The following is a 19133-nucleotide window of genomic DNA, read 5'->3' on the forward strand; positions in this document are numbered from 1 at the left end:
TTTATGAGTAACTAAGAAATAAGTTGACTAATATCCAGTGGAATCTCGGTAACGTACACTTTTCTCTGTCAAGAAAATTTTATTTGAATTGGGCAATTAATTCATAGTTATTTGTAAAATAAAAACAACTGTGAGAAGTACTTCTGCTTTTGACTGTATACAACAGGATTTTCATGACAAATGACAGTACTCAATTGTACACAATAGTCAATTATACAGTCATCTATATATCAGTGTAAGTAATTCTTTGTTCTATCAGGATTTCTGAACATTGAATACTGTTATAATTTGAGATAGCTTCATCATTCCCACTTGAAATGAATTTAATAAGTACAAATGTAGGTAGGTGTGAAGCTGGTTGCAAGAAGGTATGGAGAAACTCATTCAGTTCCAGAAGTTGATTTTACTCTCTCCTAAATGTAGGCAATTGCCTGGAGGAAAGATAAATCTTAATAGTTGATATCAGGAATTAAAATTCTAAAGTCACGGTTTTTCCTTTGTACTGCATGAGTCTTGGAAGTTGATCGCGGAGCCGCAAAGAGAAATAGGTTAAAAGTTTTGGGATTAAAAAAAAAATACACCAAATATTTGTTGTAAAAATAGATTATGGAACTGCTGAGTATAGAAAGTTAAACAACACGAAACTACGCAACAGCCACATACTGTTATATCGAAAAGTCAAAGATGAGGGGACACACTAATCGTACGAGATATGCGTTGAGAGCATAGAGTTTATTTGGAAGGGCTTCGGAAAGAGGCCTTTGAGTGGATTAGTGTTTATAGCGTTTATTCTCAATACGTAAAGTCTCGAGTTCAAATCCCCATTTGCTCAGTCCCATCGTAAATGTCGAGATATAGTGTCTTCAAGATATAGAATGTGACCCACTTTCTTTCTGATATTTCTTCTTTTGTTATTAGAGTTGTTAATATTTTCTAGTGTGAAGTCGCATTTTGCAAGTACCAGAATTATTATTAATGTTATGGGAAGAATTTAATAAAATGGGACATTAATATGAAAATAGACATAAGGGAAATAGATACGAAGAACATTGAGAGTGTTTATTTAGTATAGCACAGTACATCCTACACTTTTTTTTAGTTTACAGAGCCATTAGTGTTTCACGATTTTTGCTAAGCAAAGTATGCATACATACCTAGGCAAGGTATATTTCAGTAAAAGTTCCCCAGTATTTAACAGCACCCCTATAAGTAAATCAAGGCGCGCAGCTAGAGAAACTCTTGTATAAGAGACTATCTGTAATACCTGTTAGCACACTTAGTTTCTGCGTGGATGATTTTGTTGACTTTTTAAGAGGGAGAGAGATAAAGAGTGAAAATTCAGTAATATAACCCTTACGTTTACTCTATTCTATTTTTAGATGGATCAAACGTGAAATTCATGAACTTAATAATAAGGACGTAGAAAATCTGAATATTACAAATAATTTGCTTTTATTTTAGGCGTTTCCTCTGTATATCAATTGTCAAGCGCTTATCCCCGTACTTTTAGTTGAAAATCACCATGTCTATATATTTAAAATTTTCTCGTAATTTTGTTGCCTGGAGTTCTTTTATAACTTTATTACATTTGTAAAATACCTGTAAAAGAGATCCTAAAATTAGGGTTCTCCGGTCATAGACGGTAACATAATATTAATGTACAGACTGAAACAAATGTCTCGTTTTTATTGCTGTACTGGTATTACAAGCATATTAGGTGATGAGGTAGTGAACATTTAAGAGTGTAATAGGATATATTCTGGAGCATAAAATGCAAGTAATTGATTTATGGATCATCAGATAATTTTGTGGTAAATCAGACATCTTAGCAACAAATATGTTAAGACAATATAATCTGCATATCTGCTTCTTTAGCTGTGCAGTACAGTAGGAATAGCTTTACAGAATGTCACGTAATGAGGAGGGGAAGGAGATTTTTTTTGATTTGATATTTTAGTATGTCTTTAGCACATGAAACGTGTCACAGTAGTTTAAAAACTTTCGTTTTTCCTCGTAATAACTTCTCCTGCGGAGAATCTAACACGAGACGACGCGTCTTATTGTGGATGGGTGTGAAAAACTCCGCTAATCTTTCATACTGATTTCTGCAATTGAATGCGATACTGCTTGATCCGAGAACCGATCGTGTTAAAATTCGAACTTCGTTTTTACGAATGTATTGAAGGTGATGTATTTTCATATTTGCAGTTAATATTTATCATTAAAACCTAGATTTATATCACTCAATTGAGACACGACTTTTTAAATACCGTGTAATGGCTAGATTATTGTAACTTCATTCTCCTTCCCCATTCGGTACAGGCTATAGGAGATCCAGGAGACCTAGGATCAGGGTGGATATAGTGCCTAAATGGGAGCTGCACATTTTTGAGATTTTGGCATGTATTGAAGATGGTGTAGTTAACACCACGACCCGGCCGTCTTAACCCTTTATAGCTAGGTGAATCCGTGAGACACATCGGAATGAAGATAGAACGATAAAAATTATGCGTCCTTTCCCATCAGCGATCAAACCCGGGCCTAGTTGTTAAGTGTGCGGCTCACCGACTACCTCTGCACTGTTCTTATTATACTTATGTAGACTTTGTACCTTGAAGTTACATTTTTGGATGGGAAAATATATTTAAATTAGACCTCATTTCTATACAGGTTCTAGCTAATGCCGTGGTGGGTAATATTTCGCATTCTCTTGCTTTATCTTTTTCATAAAGGGTGCAGAAGTGAATTAAAGATGGTATTTCTAAAGCTACAAGCATCCAAATTTTGTCTTGTATGTCAGCAGTAACATTAGGTTTTTGTTCCCTCAGCTTTTCGGCGTTAAATTTGAGCCATATACCAAATTTGTGCCTGCAAACCCAGCGATTCACAAGAAGCATATAGTAGTAACCTTGGGGGTTAACTTACAGATTTCATTGTTTTTTAAGCCTGTGTTTAAATGAGTTAGTTATTATAAATACAGAGTGGCCCAAAAGTACATATACACCCCTGCATTGATTAAGTATAATATTCTAGCTTATAGGTTCATTTGCATCGGCTGTTTCGAACTAAAAGATATTAAAAACAACTAATAAAGAAACTCATGGATAATAATAAGAAATAATATAAAAAGCAATGAGTTCGATCAGTATGGGACTGTATACCTACTTGCGGGCCACCCTGCGATCCTCGAGTAATAGTTATTTCATTTAACTTCAGAAATGTTGACAGATGTATGAAACAACCTGGGACAGATCTTTGAGATTAACGTGGAATCCGAACCACTTGTGGGAATTAAGTTGAAGCGTGAATGTCTGTATCAATTTTACAAAGTGGGAAATAACTTTTTAACATTTTCAGCTACTTGACCAAACTATTAATAAAATTCACATTCCTCAGTTTTGAAAATAATGTACTTCCGTAATTTCGGAAAATTCAAATTAGCAAATTAGAGTTTTAGCGAAATGAAAATGTCTTGTTTATTTGTACATGCATATCATTTATATGATTTTTGGCGTAACCAGTACAAGTTTCATGTTAAGATTAGCTTAGTATCACACAATAAAATTTGTCTTAGCTAATCAATCGTTCAATTATTGACTGAATTTAGTTGTATGAACTGTTAAGCAGTGCATCATGATTAGTTGCATATTTTTCAAGACAATTTCGTCTGGTATTGTTTAATCTTCTATATGAAAAGTCTGATTATTCATAAGATATATATATATATATATATATATATATATATATATATATATATATATATATATATATATATATATATGGCAGTGGCTTTACAGATCAAATTTGGTTTGGGTTCGAATTTACTTTAAACCATTCCTCCTGATAAAGATTTGATTGGTCGATTGATAATTAGAATCTCTTGTCACCACCGAGTGATATACTACACTGGAAATCAGACTCGGAACAACGCACACTGAAAGCACTTGCGTTAACCAATTTGTACTGATGATTTTCTATTCCAGAGTACGCTTATATTAGATAGTATCTCAATACGGTTTTCACCTCCCTTTTTTTCCTCATTACTTTTATGTGGTGGTAGAAGTAATTTAGTTGGAAAAACATATTTACCGTAGTGGCTATAATACACACTGCGCATGAGCCTGTTTGTTACTGAACTGCAGAATATCTTAACAGTAAGACAAGTATTATCCGTAACGGCGTTCTGAAGCTAACTAAACCACAGCAGACAAAATGGTTGATGGTTGATTATTTGATATTTTAACATCTCTTTGCGCGCCTCGGTTTACGAGGTGAGAATTAAGTACAATTGACCACAGTTGATGTGGAGTAAAACGTACGAACTATTGTCAGGGTGACCCAAGACTGATACAACAAAAAAGTATTGTAGACAGAAAGTTGTTTACTGAAAGATAGAAAAACATTTGCAATTACTTTGTTCTGATTTGAGCTGTTTGTAATTGGCACTCCCTAGGAAGCCCAACAACTGCAGCATGTTTCCTTGCAGAACGTTTCATTAATAACCCTAACGTACGGCATAAGATTTTTTTTTTTTTTTTAATGGAAAAACTTGCAAGGGATAGTTTTACTTTCGGGGATGAGTTTTCTTCCGATGAAGCTTTCTAAAAATGCCTTAATATTGTGTTCGTATTTCACAAGAAAATGTTTCATTAATAACTGCAGCATTACATAATTCAGTTTAAGAAATTGGAGTGGAGAAGGTTAGTGTGATGGTCCGTAGCATTTAATAAAAAAATATTCAAAATTAGCTTCCCCCAAGAGTAAACTGATTTTTTTTTTTCAGGACAGAAATACACCATATTGTAGGGTAGTTATTTAAATTTTGATTTATGAAGTGTAAATCAAAATCGTTAAAGGAGTTTAGGAGAAAGTTGCATTCACCATTTACCCTTAATCAAAAATCTTATAAAAACCTTAAGATTTGATTCTGGTGCATTTAATAGTATGGCGTCTAGGCGAGTGTATATACATTGGGACATATAGAATCCGAAATTTTTTTCTGCATACAGACCCTTAAAGTCTCTAATTCGATTTTTTTTTTTTTTTTTTTTTTACACTCGCTTGGAAGTGAGAAAGAAAAAAAAAAGTACATTATGTTGTTTAGATTATATTTGAGGCAAATTTTCTAAATAGAATTGCTTTTAGTGTTGTTGTAATTTAAATTATTCTGGATATTTCTATATAATGATATAATTATAATAGGATATTTGGTGCCCTTTCTAGCTTGTTTTTTAACCGAATAACTTTAAGAATTCAAGTAAAGAGAAATAAAGTAAGCAAGTTATTATCTATAAAATGGTATTATCCGATTCTCGGTGGGAAAACATCAAATAATACAGTGATTCTAATTCTGGTGCAAACTGAATAGGCTTGCTCCTGATGAAGTACGTAAAAAAAAAAAAAATAAATAAATAAAATAAATAAATAAATAAAATAAAAAAACTGATTTTATTCTAATAACTGTTACGGAATCTTATTTCTATGACAAAAATTTAGGTGTTACTTTTATGACAGCACAGTCGTGAGACTAACGTGTGCATGGTATTAGGTAAGGATCTGGGGTGGGATCCAGGTAAGGAAATTTCATGGAAAACTGGGAAAAACGTAGAAAAGTCGGAGAATTCTAACTAAGAATTCTCAGAATCCACTGAGCTATTTGGAAGGAAGGGGGGATATTTTATAAAATAAATTAGTTTGTTCTGCAGTACTTACGTAAATACACTATATACATGTACATGCATAGTAGGTGAGATCTAGAAAAATATAGTTGCTTTTTTACATTGCATATAGACCTAGAAATTTGTAAATCGTGACTTGGAAAAACCTGGTAAAGTCAGGGAATTCATACTCGTGAAATAAGTGGGAGATCTGAGTATGAAAGATTTACTGAACAAATTCTTATTAGTTAAATTTTTAGTATATTAGTTAAATTATTAGTAATTTGTAGGAGTTAAAAGGCCTGCGTGCATAATTGTGATATCGTATGTTACTATTGTGTTATTTATGAAAATAAACAAGTAAAATGAAGAACGTGGTGGGGAGTATACTGAAGACTCCTTCGCAAATTGTCCTTCGACTGAAGTAATTTTGTAATCCTTGTTCTTCGTTTCAGAGTTATTTTGTGCCAAATTGTTAAAAGTACTCTTTGAACATATTTTTTCCTAAGATATTTACATCTGCTTTTATTATTTTGGAAATACTATCTTCAGGAAAGATTTATAATATAGGACAGAAGTTTTAGGTAGTTGAAATGAGAATAAGTTAATTGTTAAAATTAAGTATCTTCTGTCAAGTAGTGGTTAACTCTTCGTTACAAAATGGCTTTGAAGTAACTTGGGTAGTAGGAGAGTTCAGACGCAGTATACAGAACAGAGATTTTCTGCAAAGTTATCTCTGCTTTCTCTGTCTCTCTCCCTGTGTCTCTCCGGAGAAACGAAGAGTTCTCTCATCTTTAGAAAGAAGTTGAGTGGAGAAACGTAGCTGATGACCAAAAGAGTGGAAGGATATTCTGGAGTGCTGGTCAGCAGCTGTCCACCAGCCCATTGTCTTGTCTTGGTGGTTGTCGTATGCCTAGTGTCTTCCCGAGTCAGGCGGCGACGTGGCCACGACTGCCGGAGACAAGCGTCAGTCTTAAAGCTTGCTCCTATTCTCTTTTTGCCCTTTTCCTCAGTTATAGTATGGAAAGTCTATTTAGCTACGGTAATTACTTGGGGAGAAGTAGTGTCCGGAGAGTTTCTACGGAATCTCGGGTCATTTGTAGCTGACACGGACTTTAGTTAGAGTGGGAGGAAGGAGATTCCGGGAGATTTGGAATGGAGTGGGAGATTTGAACGAGAAGTCCACTGAGACCTAAACCCTTCGCGATGTTGCCCAACATCGAGCCGCAGGGAATCCGTCCGGTGGAGAGTAATACGCATTCACCACTCGTAGGTATAATCAGTTATGACCGTAATAGCGTTAGCTTCAAGTGAACATTTTTTCTCTCTCTCGATCTCGTTCCACATTTGTTGAGACAGAAACTCATACTTACGGGTCTGGATATCACCTGCTAGCTCTTGCACCTAGCCATGCACTCTTGTAAGTATATATAACCTTTTCTTGATGTATTGATTACTTATATATCGGGATACTTTTTCTCCTAAATGTTAAATGTAAATACAATGAAGATAGTGAATTTATATAGGATATTACAACGAATACAATGCAGCGTATGAATGTGCCATATTTTCTATCATTTAAATATGTGACACATTATGTACATCCCTCCTCAAATCCATTTCAGTAGTTCATAAAAAAAATCTATACTCCCTACTGCAACAGCCCACTGAAGCTAATTGGCCAGATAGCACGTGTTTGACTGGGTGATACGGGGCTAGCGCGCCTGCTCGTATACGATTACTGTATTTTGGACTGTGAAGATCAGTTAGCTGCTTCTTAATTCAAGTAGTTCTCTGAGATGATAGTCACTTAAAATTGTTTGCTTATAACTGAAATTGAATCTGGGATCAGCCACGCTAATCATTACTTTTTCTCTCCTACCCATCTTCCCCCCCTTAAAAAAAAAAAAAAAGATTGTGTTATAACATTACGAATATGTTCGAATCAAATATTCGTCCAAAATGAATTATTTGTTTCAAAACAACTAATAATGATTATATTAGATATTGATTATATTATATTCGATCAGTCATGAACATTGTATGAAACATGGATGGCGTGAGCTCGGTTTATTTGCATCGGTTAAGGTCTAAATTTGATTTTGAAAAGATTTATTCAAAAGATTTTTTTTTTAAATATTTGTCTAAATTTGTAAAATTTGTTTTCTGGTGGTGCGTTGTGTATGAATGACCCGAATGCTTTCTTTCTTGCTCATGTGGTCTCGATTCAAGCTCTGGCGGTAGATTTTTGTTTCAGTATTTCATCCGCAGAACAAGAACTTTAAAGAAAGATAGTTAATACAAACAAGAAACGAAGATATGAGACACTTTTCTTAGGAAGGCACTAATGTGTTTAGGACTTCAGGTTTTACGTTTTCTTAGGGCAAATGATTGTGTCCTTGAATCAATAATTATCATCTCTTGCCTAAAATAAACCGAGATCATAGTGTCAGACATAACGATGAAAAGAGAGTTTGGTTAAATTTTGCAATTGGTCGGGCAGCTGTACCTCTACGTATAATGATTAGTAAATAATTTAGTAAAAGGAAGCAAGACAGTGATATGTATTAAAATATTTTGTATTTTAGATTGGTTTTTTGAAGCATTTTTTTAAACGTGCGATACCATTTATTAGGATTACGCTAGTAAGCCTTATCAGATTGTAATTTTAGTCGTCCGTTACTCCACACGATAGCTTCCAACGAAAGCGATTTTTTGAATTCTGTTCTTTTTTTAATAGATAACTAGAGCGGCTATCTTATCCGAGTTCGTTAATGGATTAATCCACTAACCTTTTCATGGAAAGGGGGGATTTTAACGATGGCTAACCATATCCCATTAATTCATACATATACGTTTCCGTAATTCTCTTTACTGTCTTTAGTTGAGTTATTTCAATATTGATTTAAGTAACATTTTCTACGTCAGTTTTCGACACATAAAATCAATTGACTCTTGGATCAATAGATGAGTTCCTGGTTCAATTCCCTATGGAGACATATGTAGTTTGGATCATACGTTAAACTGTAGGTGCGACTTTGGCGTGGGAAACCCGAGTTCGATTCCCGGCGGGAGCTTATGTAGTTCGGATTCCACGTTAAACTGTAGGTCTACGTCTCATATAGCCTCGCTGCTGAAAGGGACTCTAAACTCAAAAATCAAATTAAATTGAACTGTAGGTCTATTCTATGTAGCCTTGGTGCTTACAAGAGGTTTTAAGCTCCAAACAAAGAAAAGTAGCTTTTTTGTTTTCGCATTCTAGAATGTTTCTATACAGAAGTAAGATTTAACAAGATCGGGCGCGTTAGGCTGTGGATTACTGTTTTGTATATTGTAAGGGAAGTAAAGTCTTACATATAATACGCTGTACTTGTGTTCGAACTATTTTTTCAGCTATTAAAATATAACGAGAGATTAGTGATTAACTTCTATCAAATTTGTATTATCTTCGTAATTAAGAGTATCGATGGAATACATAGCAGTTACGTGTGTACAAATGTTAACTATATGTTGAAGTGCTCTGGAAGTGTTGGCGTATATCTACTTCGATAAGTATTTATGATTACCTTGCTTTAAAAAGAATGAAAGTAAAAGTAAATCGTATGTGACGTCTTTTTAGCCCATAAGCTGTAGACCTTAGCTTTTTGAATGGTACCCATTTAGTTGGATGATTCGTTGTTAACGCATTGATACTATTAAATTCAGGTAAATCCCTTTATGTGACGACCCTAGAATCCAAGGTTTTTATTTATTTATTTATTTATTTAACAGTACTTAATATAAGATACACAATCGTATATATTTCTATTACAGATGAGAACGTAAAGCGCACACATATAACCAGTGTAAAACTTAAAGCACCAAGCCTCAAAATCAGATTATTTTGTGGCCAGCAGCATACGCTGATCTGGAGAAAACGAACATATGCATAAAACTTATTCACATGACGCTCAATGTGGTAAAGCGAGCTCAGAATCGAGGAAAATTATTTTCTAGTGTTTTTTAGTGACGAAGTGGGCTAGAAAAAAAACTTACACATTTGATCACAGGTGCTACCATTCAGATAGATTTTACGTTTCCTCAATTGTTATGCAACGATATATCGAAAAAATATCTCCAATAGCTAATTAATTATCTCTAAAGATGTCATTGGAGGAATGTATGTTTCTGTGTACAAATCTGCACTGGTGTACCTATTTTTACCAGGCCCGTATTTATATGTTGTTCGCTCCTGTGCTCTGAATAATTTGCCGCTCGCCGCACGAAATTTTCCGCCCCTTCCCCCGAAAACCACCAATATTAGAGTTGAATTCACAGTTTTTGGGGTCGCTGAGATGAATAGTGACAATTTTAATCCAATTCAACTTTTTTTCGTCATACTCCACTCCCCAGGAAGGGGCGAGATTTTAAAAGTAATCGGAAACGACAGATATTCGTGTTGAATTCATAGTTGTCGAGGTCGCAGAGTTTAACGGTATCAGTTTTCATGATGTTCAAATTCATCCCCACCCTTTGGGATGGGGGTGAAGATGATTTTTTTAAAAAATAATCAGATAAGCTAGTTAATTAGTAGAGCGACGCGCTTGCACGGGACTCTGCCGGTTGCTAGTTTTAAGTGTTACGTTATTGTGAATCTTTAAAAAATCTAAAATTTTGCTGCCCCCTAAATTCTGACGCCCTGTGCTCAGGCACAGAATAGCACTTACCTAAATACGGGCCTGATTATTGCACCCAGATTCTACTGACCTGGCCAGTACCATAGAAAAGTCAAATGCGTGAAAAACCGTACACAGTGATAGCTTATTGTTGGCTTCCTTTCTTTCTTAGTCACCTAACGCTTTCCATGACATTGGGAATATAACATTTTTCAAGGTGAAAAGGGTATTTAGGAAATACTGAAGAACTCGCATAGTACCTTTTCTTGGCCATGTGTGTGCTTTCTGCGCGCGAGTTCCTGGGTTCGATTTCCGGTAGAGATACTTACCTTTTCGTCAAAGCCTAAATTTAAGCAGTAATAGGTCCTGTCTGCTATAGCCTAGGCCTATAAAAGGACAAACTCCTATCATCCAAAAATCGAATTGTGGTTAGCGGATAAAGAATGGTTATTTCAGCTAGTTTTTTTTTTCTTTCTTTCTGAAAAATGTCTTGAATGTAAGCTTGTGAAACCTAACAGAAACACTGCTAAAACTATAAAGTAAAACGTTATAACACGTTTAGTGTTCAAAAGTAAATAAATAAATAAATAAAATTTACGTAATTGAAACGTTTTAAGTATATTGGTTTTATTTTTGAATGAGAAATGAATTCAACTTATTATTACTCATAATATTTGGAAATTATTCCATCTCTTCTTGCGAATTTTGTGTATTTTTTATTTTCTTTATTTTCGTTTTTAGTTGCATATCTATTTCGTCAATTTTACGCCTCTCGATTATAACTTGTAGATACGGAGTACAGGCCGAAATCGCCTATTCAGAGTATGTGGTCATTGTGTACATTGTAGTGAAAATTTTATATTAACTTTTTTTCAAATACTTTTTTGGTTTGTTGATTTTATGTTGTTTTATTGATTCTGGTGCAAAATTTCTTTTATTCGTTTGTAATCCTTTGGATCATCAAAATTTAGTACCATAAAATGAAAACACTTCAAATTTATTTCATGTAGCTTTGGAGTAAGACGAGTCGTTCAATTATAATGAGTCATTATTGGATGTGTTTGTAACCATGTACTTTATGAGAGTTGGGAGTGGGTTTTGTGCCAGGTGTTTCCAGGTGCAGATAAGATAAGGGGGGAATCAAGAGATACGGTTGAATACATTGTATTGAATTGGGAATAACGATGAGTTGATCTTAACTGGAGGCGGATGAAATCGATTTGTTACATAAGCAAGGTGAGGTAATGAACCATGATAAAACTCCTGGTTGCGTTTTTCTCTCTTCTTTTCCCCGTTTTTTAAAAATTATTTTTACGTACCATTGTCCTCTCTGTATTTCTGCTCTTGGCAGATGGCTTTGATCGACACATTTATTCCCAGTGAATCTCTTCCCGATTTTTTCTTGCTTCTCTTAACACACATAACAGAGAACGATAAAAGCGTGGTTATAAAATGTTTTAGACTTATGTTCATGGTGAGAGCCAGTCGATGGAGCAGTTAATGGGTTAGTACTATTATTATCCTAAATGAGCTGCAACATGACCGATTGCATGGTTATGAGGTTTGCGTAATATGAAAGGTAGTACTAACACTGTCTCCCAGGCGCAGGCTCTATCCTAAAGCGCATTTTTTTTCTGTAATTATTATTTGTTATGTATTTATTTAGCTTCCGGGTTTCTCTTCTGTATATGACAATAGAAAACAAATAGGAGACAGTTTTATGAGACATTTGATAAAAATGCATGTAATGTAAACATTTTGCCTATTGCGAAATGTCTGAAAATGCTGCGTAATTAGAGTGAAATGAACTTTAATCAGATGCAGCTGAATATCGCTTAAAAAGAATACGTAACATTGGCAAATCATAAGGAAGATAAGTTACACTTTTTCTGTAATTATAAATGACATCAATCTTTACCTTCGTTAAAAAACATATTGTATAACTCGACCGACATTATAACTGATACACTGAAATTACTGGAAGTTCTAGAGATTTTGTAGGCTAGTAAGTCATTGTGTTTACATCTGTTTACAACGGTTGACCGGGAGTAAATCACCTCTAGCTACGGTCTTTCGCAATGACTAAATAACGGCTTATTGTGATATGTTTTAAGTATAATTTCTATCTACCAATGATCAAATTGTCACAGTTGGATTATAGTTAATTCTCTGACTGATTGTCTCAGAGACCTTGTGAACCTTTAGTTTTGGAAATATTACTTATTTTACTTTGCACGTGAAAACCTACGTCTGTGTTGGATACGCTTCAAAACTGGTCAAAAGCTTCGATTGTTCCTCGGAAATTCCTAAATGTTGAAGGAAATATTGACTGTGGAACATTACTAACTGGGTAATTGAAGAATTACAAGTGTTCCATATGCGCGATAAGTAATTAATCGGTTGCATAGATGCTTTCCTAGTCTTAAGCCAAACATATTCCTACTACTAACCGGGATCCGACCAGCAAAAGAACCTAATAATGTTTAAGTGTCCATGACAAGTCGATTACAGTTTAATCGTCACGTGTGAAGAATCCTTCCGTTATATGTGTTTATTAGTAATAAGTTCGTTTTAGTAGATGAGGTTAGATAAGTAAGATTAAGTTCTGAAACTATAGTGGTGGCTATATGGAAGCACATTGATAACAGCTTGTTTGCCTGATAAGCTTAGAGAAATCAGATATTTGTAAAAATATAGATCATACAGAAGACATTTACTTTACGAATGAAGACACGTTGTGCACTTTTGTAATCATAAATTATATAATCATTTCAAAATACGATTTTAAATCTCCCATTTTCCCATTACAAGCAATGTTTGTTCTTCAGTTGTGAATTAAACATTTGTATTTTAATATTTAAATAGTAAATATATACTCTTAAATTGCCATAGTTTTGTTTCCTTTATAATTTGCGTGGTCCCCAGATATAATTCTTAGTTTGTCTTCGCTCTTACTGAATTGCAAATTAGCCATCACTGATTTAAGGTATTTTACATCCTTGTTTTTCATACTTATTATTCTATAATTGTTTTCTTAAGATGAGCGTAAAGGCTCGTGTATCGTCAGGAGACGATAGTACTTATTCTGTATCTTTCCGATGTATTTTGTAGCGGTTGATAGTATTCGCTATAATTGAATCAATTTCAGGAGGTGAATATTCGAACTTTATCCACATATAAATTGAATTAGTAATTACAGAATAATCCGTGCACTTTGGTACCTTTTGTTTGTTTTCGTTGTTGCGAGTTTTAGTGTTGGAAGCATGCTTCTAAAGAATGAAAGTAAATGCTCTGGTAGGGAATAAAGCAAAATAGTCACAAAATGCACGGATTGTTCTTTAATTATTGATTAAATTTGTCTTGGGACAAAATTTGAATATTTATCTTCTGAGTTTGATTCAGTTTTTGTGAATATTGTTGCTCCCTACAAAGTACATCGTAAGCTTTACACTTACCTTAAGGCTCTTCATTAGGGTAATTTCTTTGTGAATACTAAAAGAAGACAACGAGGAACATAAAAATGTTTAAAGTGAGTCAGGTAGTATCTGCAAAGTGCTATTACATGAATTAACAGTTGTTTTAAGACCTTTGGTTAGTATGAATGTCCTGCATTTGTGACGTCATAAACTGCGTGTCTAAATTTCTGGTCTATTAGAAAAGTTTTTTTTTTTTAACTGTTTTTGTCTATTTAATAGAATTTTGTAGATAGGCCTACTATCTGACTTATTCCCTGCATTTTTGATATTCATTCTATTTACGCTACTCATTAATATATATATAAAATAGAGTTATCAAAAGTCTGAGCCCACTACCGAGTTTTCAGAATTTTCAAAAAAAAAAAAAAAATCCATACAAAACCCAGTTTGTTAGACTTGTTCTGTAAAATAAACATGATTGCTCGTATAAAGAAATAAAAGCATATGAGTCTCTTTTCACTGAGACAAATTTATTGAGTGTGTTTGCATTCAGTAAAATGTCGACCCTTGGCCTTGACAAGAGCTTTACAAATTCAAGGCATTTGTGTAATTCATCAAACTTTTGTGAAACTATGCGGTTCCAGTAGCTCTGAAGAGCCTTCCAAAGACCTTCAGTATTCGTTGGCATCTATTTACGGACTGTTCTGTCAAGTTCATTTTACAAGAACTCGATGGGTAACAAATCCAGTGACTGTGCGACTATTCCATTTGTTCGTGAGCTAAGCGTCTTCTTTGCGGTTTTGTATGGACACAGTCTTTTATTTTAAAAAATCTGGAAAATCAATAGTGTGCTCAGACTTTTGACAATGACTGTATATATATCGGATAATGACCTAATGGGCGTATATAGACAGTCAACGTTTTCGTACGCTGTCCGAATGTATCGGCTTCGAATTCCGTAACCGGCCATCCAGAATAATGTTTTTCCATGTATTTTCTAATTCCACCATTTAAAGGATGGGATGAAATCTTTGAACATATGCTCTGGTCTATATCTCTCCCTGTCGTGGGGCCGCGGTGGCTCAGTGGTAGAGCGTTCACCTCTGGTGCTTGAGGTCCCGGGTTCGATTCCAGCCCCCTCCAAGTGAACTTTGTGGTGGACAAACACCGTGAGCGTGGGTTTCCTCGGGGTTCTCCCGTTTCCTCCCACTTTCTTCATTCCACCATTTCATTCATTACTCATCATTACCGTCTCCTTTAGCCTAACTGGCATAACCGTGGGACGTAAAACTCAAAGATTTCATTTCATTTTTCTCTCCCTGTCGTGATAAATTCACAGTGTTAATGTACTATACCGACAAACTAACAGGTGGATTCCTCATATCAAAATAAGATAAAAAGTTCGTATGGACCGTGAGGAAAAGTGCATATTTTCAAAGATAAGGCAGTTCAAACTCGTGGAAAAGCTAAATTCCAGCACGAGCGCTCTCAAATTCTAGAAACAGAGTCGTAGTGGTCCATATCAGCGTAAAGGAAGTTTTACATACGTAATCCAAAAGTGCATATTTCATTAATGTACATTACGTGTGCAAGAGCTTCCGAACAGAGTATATAATTCCCAGACATGCTGTCAGCAGAATTCTCAGATGTGCTCTAATTTTAAGGTGTATCCAAAGTAGGCGAAAGGTAAACTTTGACAACAGTGGTCACGGAATGCTTTGGTGGAAAGTCGAAGTGTTACTGGGCGGCTATTCGAAGCGTTCGCAAAGCGTTTTTATTGCTCATGTGTACGCTTGGAATACGTTGACCATGTATTTAAATGTGGGTGGCTAATCACATTGCGCTGCACACGCGAAAGCAATAGAAGCGCGCAGAAAACGTCGGCTGGAGCGTACTTGATGCGTTTCGGTACAATAGACCGCCTGCTGTTTAAAAGATGTCTAAAGGAAATACGTGTTGCCAACAAGGGGGATTTTTAGCAAGAAACGGCTGCTTGAAGATGCTTTGTGCAGAGTGTTGGATCTATGTTATTATAGACCTAGACCTGGAAACCCTGACTGGCTCATAGTGTGATTTATAACTCTGGCGAAAGTAAAATTACCGAGTAGCCACCTAGGACCGCAAGCGCTACAGGGGCAGACTCTTGGCAAACTTCATGGTGCCCCTCCCCATCGTGTAGTTTCTGTTATTGACGATTGGCATTCGTAGTAATTTTTCAAGTTAAGTAATTTTATATCTCTTATATTAGAAATGCAGAACTTGAAATATAATTTATATGGAAAAATATATAGAATTAATTTCTAGGTTAATAAGTTTATGAATATGTTGTAGTATTCTGTTTAGTATTTTTTTCATACCTTAAAATTCCTTTCTTCTTACTTTAACCTTGGGAAAGTTGTGTATTACTACTTCATAGTTCAGCTTCCAGGTTCAGTCTCCATCGTTAACCGTAGAGCAAAAATAAAAGACATCGAGAAGCGGTTTTCTGCAATTGATTCAGTGTCTAAAGGATATACTTCATTTCCTCCGTTAACACTCTGTTTTTGTGATCGATTAAGCGTCTCAAAAGAACACATCATCACTACTCACAACACTGCCGAAACCGAAGATGGCTGAAATTTACTAGTACCTCTGTTTTGAATATTAATTTCCAACAACAAAAGCAGTAAGAGATATCGAAAAGCAGTTTTTTGCAATGCCAAAAATAAATTATATCTTCTTTTAACCGTATATTTAAACTGGAAGTGGTAGAAATCAGCCATTTCTGGTTTTAACGTTTATATTCATAGAACAAGGACGGTAATAAATAGCAAGAAGCTGTTTGTAACAATCGACTCAGGGTTTTAAGCGAAGGTACAGTCCGCAGAAAAAAAAAACCTGCAACGTGAGCATGTAAATTTATTGTGAAACTACGCCGAACAGCGCAGGGAATCAACATAACGTCTAAGTGGCACGAATCGCGTCATGAGAAACCTCGGCGTCCTCTCCTGCACACTTATTTTGGAGGAAAAGCTTCTTCGTTTCACAATAAACTTACATGCTCCTGTAGCAGGTTTTTGCTGCGCACTGTACCATTACTACCCGCAACACTCTTCTAAAACCGGAAGTGGTTGAACTTAACTAGTACTTCGGTTTTAATACTTATTTCCATAGAGCGAAAACAGCAAGAGATTTCCAAAAACATTTATTTTATTTATTATTATTATTATTATTTTACATGAATTCAGTGTCCCAATAATGAGTGTTTCTTGACTTTTTATTTATCTATAAACTCAAGAATACTTTTCACCTCTGATTTTATTCATTTATTGCAACAGAAAGTGATAGACAACAATAAGCACTTCTGGTTTCAATGTTAAGCATCATAGAGCCAAAACAGTAAAAGATAGCGAGTAGTGGCTTTTCGACTTGATTCAGCGTCCCAGGAACAGGTTCTGTCTTTGATCTTACTAACCTATTGCAACCAGTAATTAAAAGATTTACCACTTCAGATTTGAGTATTGAAGTCGCATAGTTTGGAAGTTACCGTAGTTTCAAAGGAAACTTATGTATGTATGTATGTATGTATTATTATTATTATTATTATTGATTGTTATTATTATTATTATTATTATTATTATTATTATTATTATTATTATTATTATTATTATTATTATTATTATTATTATTATTATTATTATTATTATTATTAAGTTTGGAAAATGAACGTTCTGCACTGGTAATTGTGCAAGAAGTTGTCAGAAACAACGTCAAAGCTGTATAGACTTTCGGAAAACTGAATGGAAAAATATATTTTTCACTATTAAAAAATAATCTGGTTTATTGAGTGTTGTCACTTGAGATATCTCATTACTAGATACGATCAAACACTTGAAACTTTTCGCGAAAGTTTCACGAGTTCGTTATGATAATAACTTAAGATTTAAGAATGACATGCATTGATCTAATTATAGATACGAGTATCACGTATTTAATTATTCTGTTTAATGATAAGAACGCTTTCTGAATAAATAAATAAATAAATAAATAAAAATTGTGCTGGCTGTGGGTGGTTCGCCTTCGTTTTCTGAGCCTATGGACATTTACCAGTCCAGCCACTCTATTGTTACGCCCCTGCTTATAAATATGTCATTAAGGTATCCCTTTAAACTTATTTCTCCTTGGGCAATAGTATCCAAAGTGCAGATCCTATGTAAAATCATTTTTAATGTTGTATTTTACATATTACTGTGTAGATTGTTTATCAATCACTCGACATGACTGTCTCAAACTTTCCATGGCTTTGTATTATGTAAACTTAAGCAGCGCAAAGAGATCGTAAGAGGGAGTTGACAATATGCGTACATGGTTGGAGCAGGAAATGAGAAGTAGCAACTTATGGCGAAGAGGGGAAAGAGAAGAGTGCTTTGCTTGCCTTAAAAATCAGCCAGCCACCCTTTTCGCCAGTCCAGCAGAGTCAGATGAGAATTTAAGAGCTCTCAGTGAAAGGAGCCTACTTGAGTTGTGAAACTTGACATCCGCTATATATGTATGCGAACTTGTCGGGGGGAAAGGTGGGAGAGACCGAGAGGTGGGGAATATGCATACAAGAGCTGCTGCTTTTGGAGGGTTAGATGACTTTATCGGAGTTGAACTAGTACTGATTTTTGTAGTAAAATGAATATAATCAATGTAACATTTTTTTCTTTTTTTATAGATAAACCGGGGTTTCCGTCGGCGTATGGGAATATGGATAACGGCATGGTAAGTAGCGAAAAATAAATTGTTTCTTGTTCTTCCTCACTAGAAATTATTTTTTTTTTTCTCTTATCACGTTTCGATATTTCATCCGTGCATTCATTGTTTAATTTACAAAGTTCAGTGGTGTTACTCCTTGGTGTGTGATTTTTTTAAAGCTTTTTACAATGCTGTTTTTCCCTTTATTTTATTTTATTTTTTTTTTTTTTTATAACTTCGTTCTGAGGCAAACGATTATCCATTCTGAAGTTTTTGTCACAAGATAATTGAATAAAAAGACAAATATTTCAACAACTTAAGGAATAGTAATACTTCGGATAAAATTGTGGCAGAAAAGCATAAGATTTTTAACATGAAGCAAAACTTTTTTGTAAAGCAATAATAAAGCAATGATCATTTCCTACAAATTATTGACGATTTCAGTTGAGTGACTCCCATGGGGAAATCTCCCCTTCCCGGAGCTACGAAATACCCCCTTCTGTAGTCCTACATCTCCACTCATACTCAATGGGGGCTACCAACCAGTATTTTCACATTAGAACTTTCCGGAGGCAGTGTTGTATTGAAGTCTCCACTAGGTGGAAATTCGAAATCGCCACTTGTTATAATATACTCTCATATTAGATACGTACTCTTATATACATCTGTTATCAGACAATTAATCCATT

General features: G+C 34.8%; 1 protein-coding gene across 13 annotated transcripts in view; it reads left to right on the forward strand.

Moving 5' to 3' along the window:
* da (transcription factor daughterless) overlaps positions 1 to 19133 on the forward strand; it is a 616942-nt gene that overhangs the window by 52908 nt on the left and 544901 nt on the right. For all 13 annotated transcript variants that reach the window (XM_081735768.1, XM_081735771.1, XM_081735773.1 and 10 more), the window contains exon 2: positions 18425 to 18471. In XM_081735768.1, the coding sequence (XP_081591894.1) occupies positions 18425 to 18471 (47 nt within the window). The remainder of the gene's footprint in view (positions 1 to 18424; positions 18472 to 19133) is intronic.

This window comes from Thermobia domestica, chromosome 13, assembly GCF_964235325.1.
Source record: "Thermobia domestica chromosome 13, izTheDome1.hap1.1, whole genome shotgun sequence".
NCBI lineage: Eukaryota > Metazoa > Arthropoda > Insecta > Zygentoma > Lepismatidae > Thermobia > Thermobia domestica.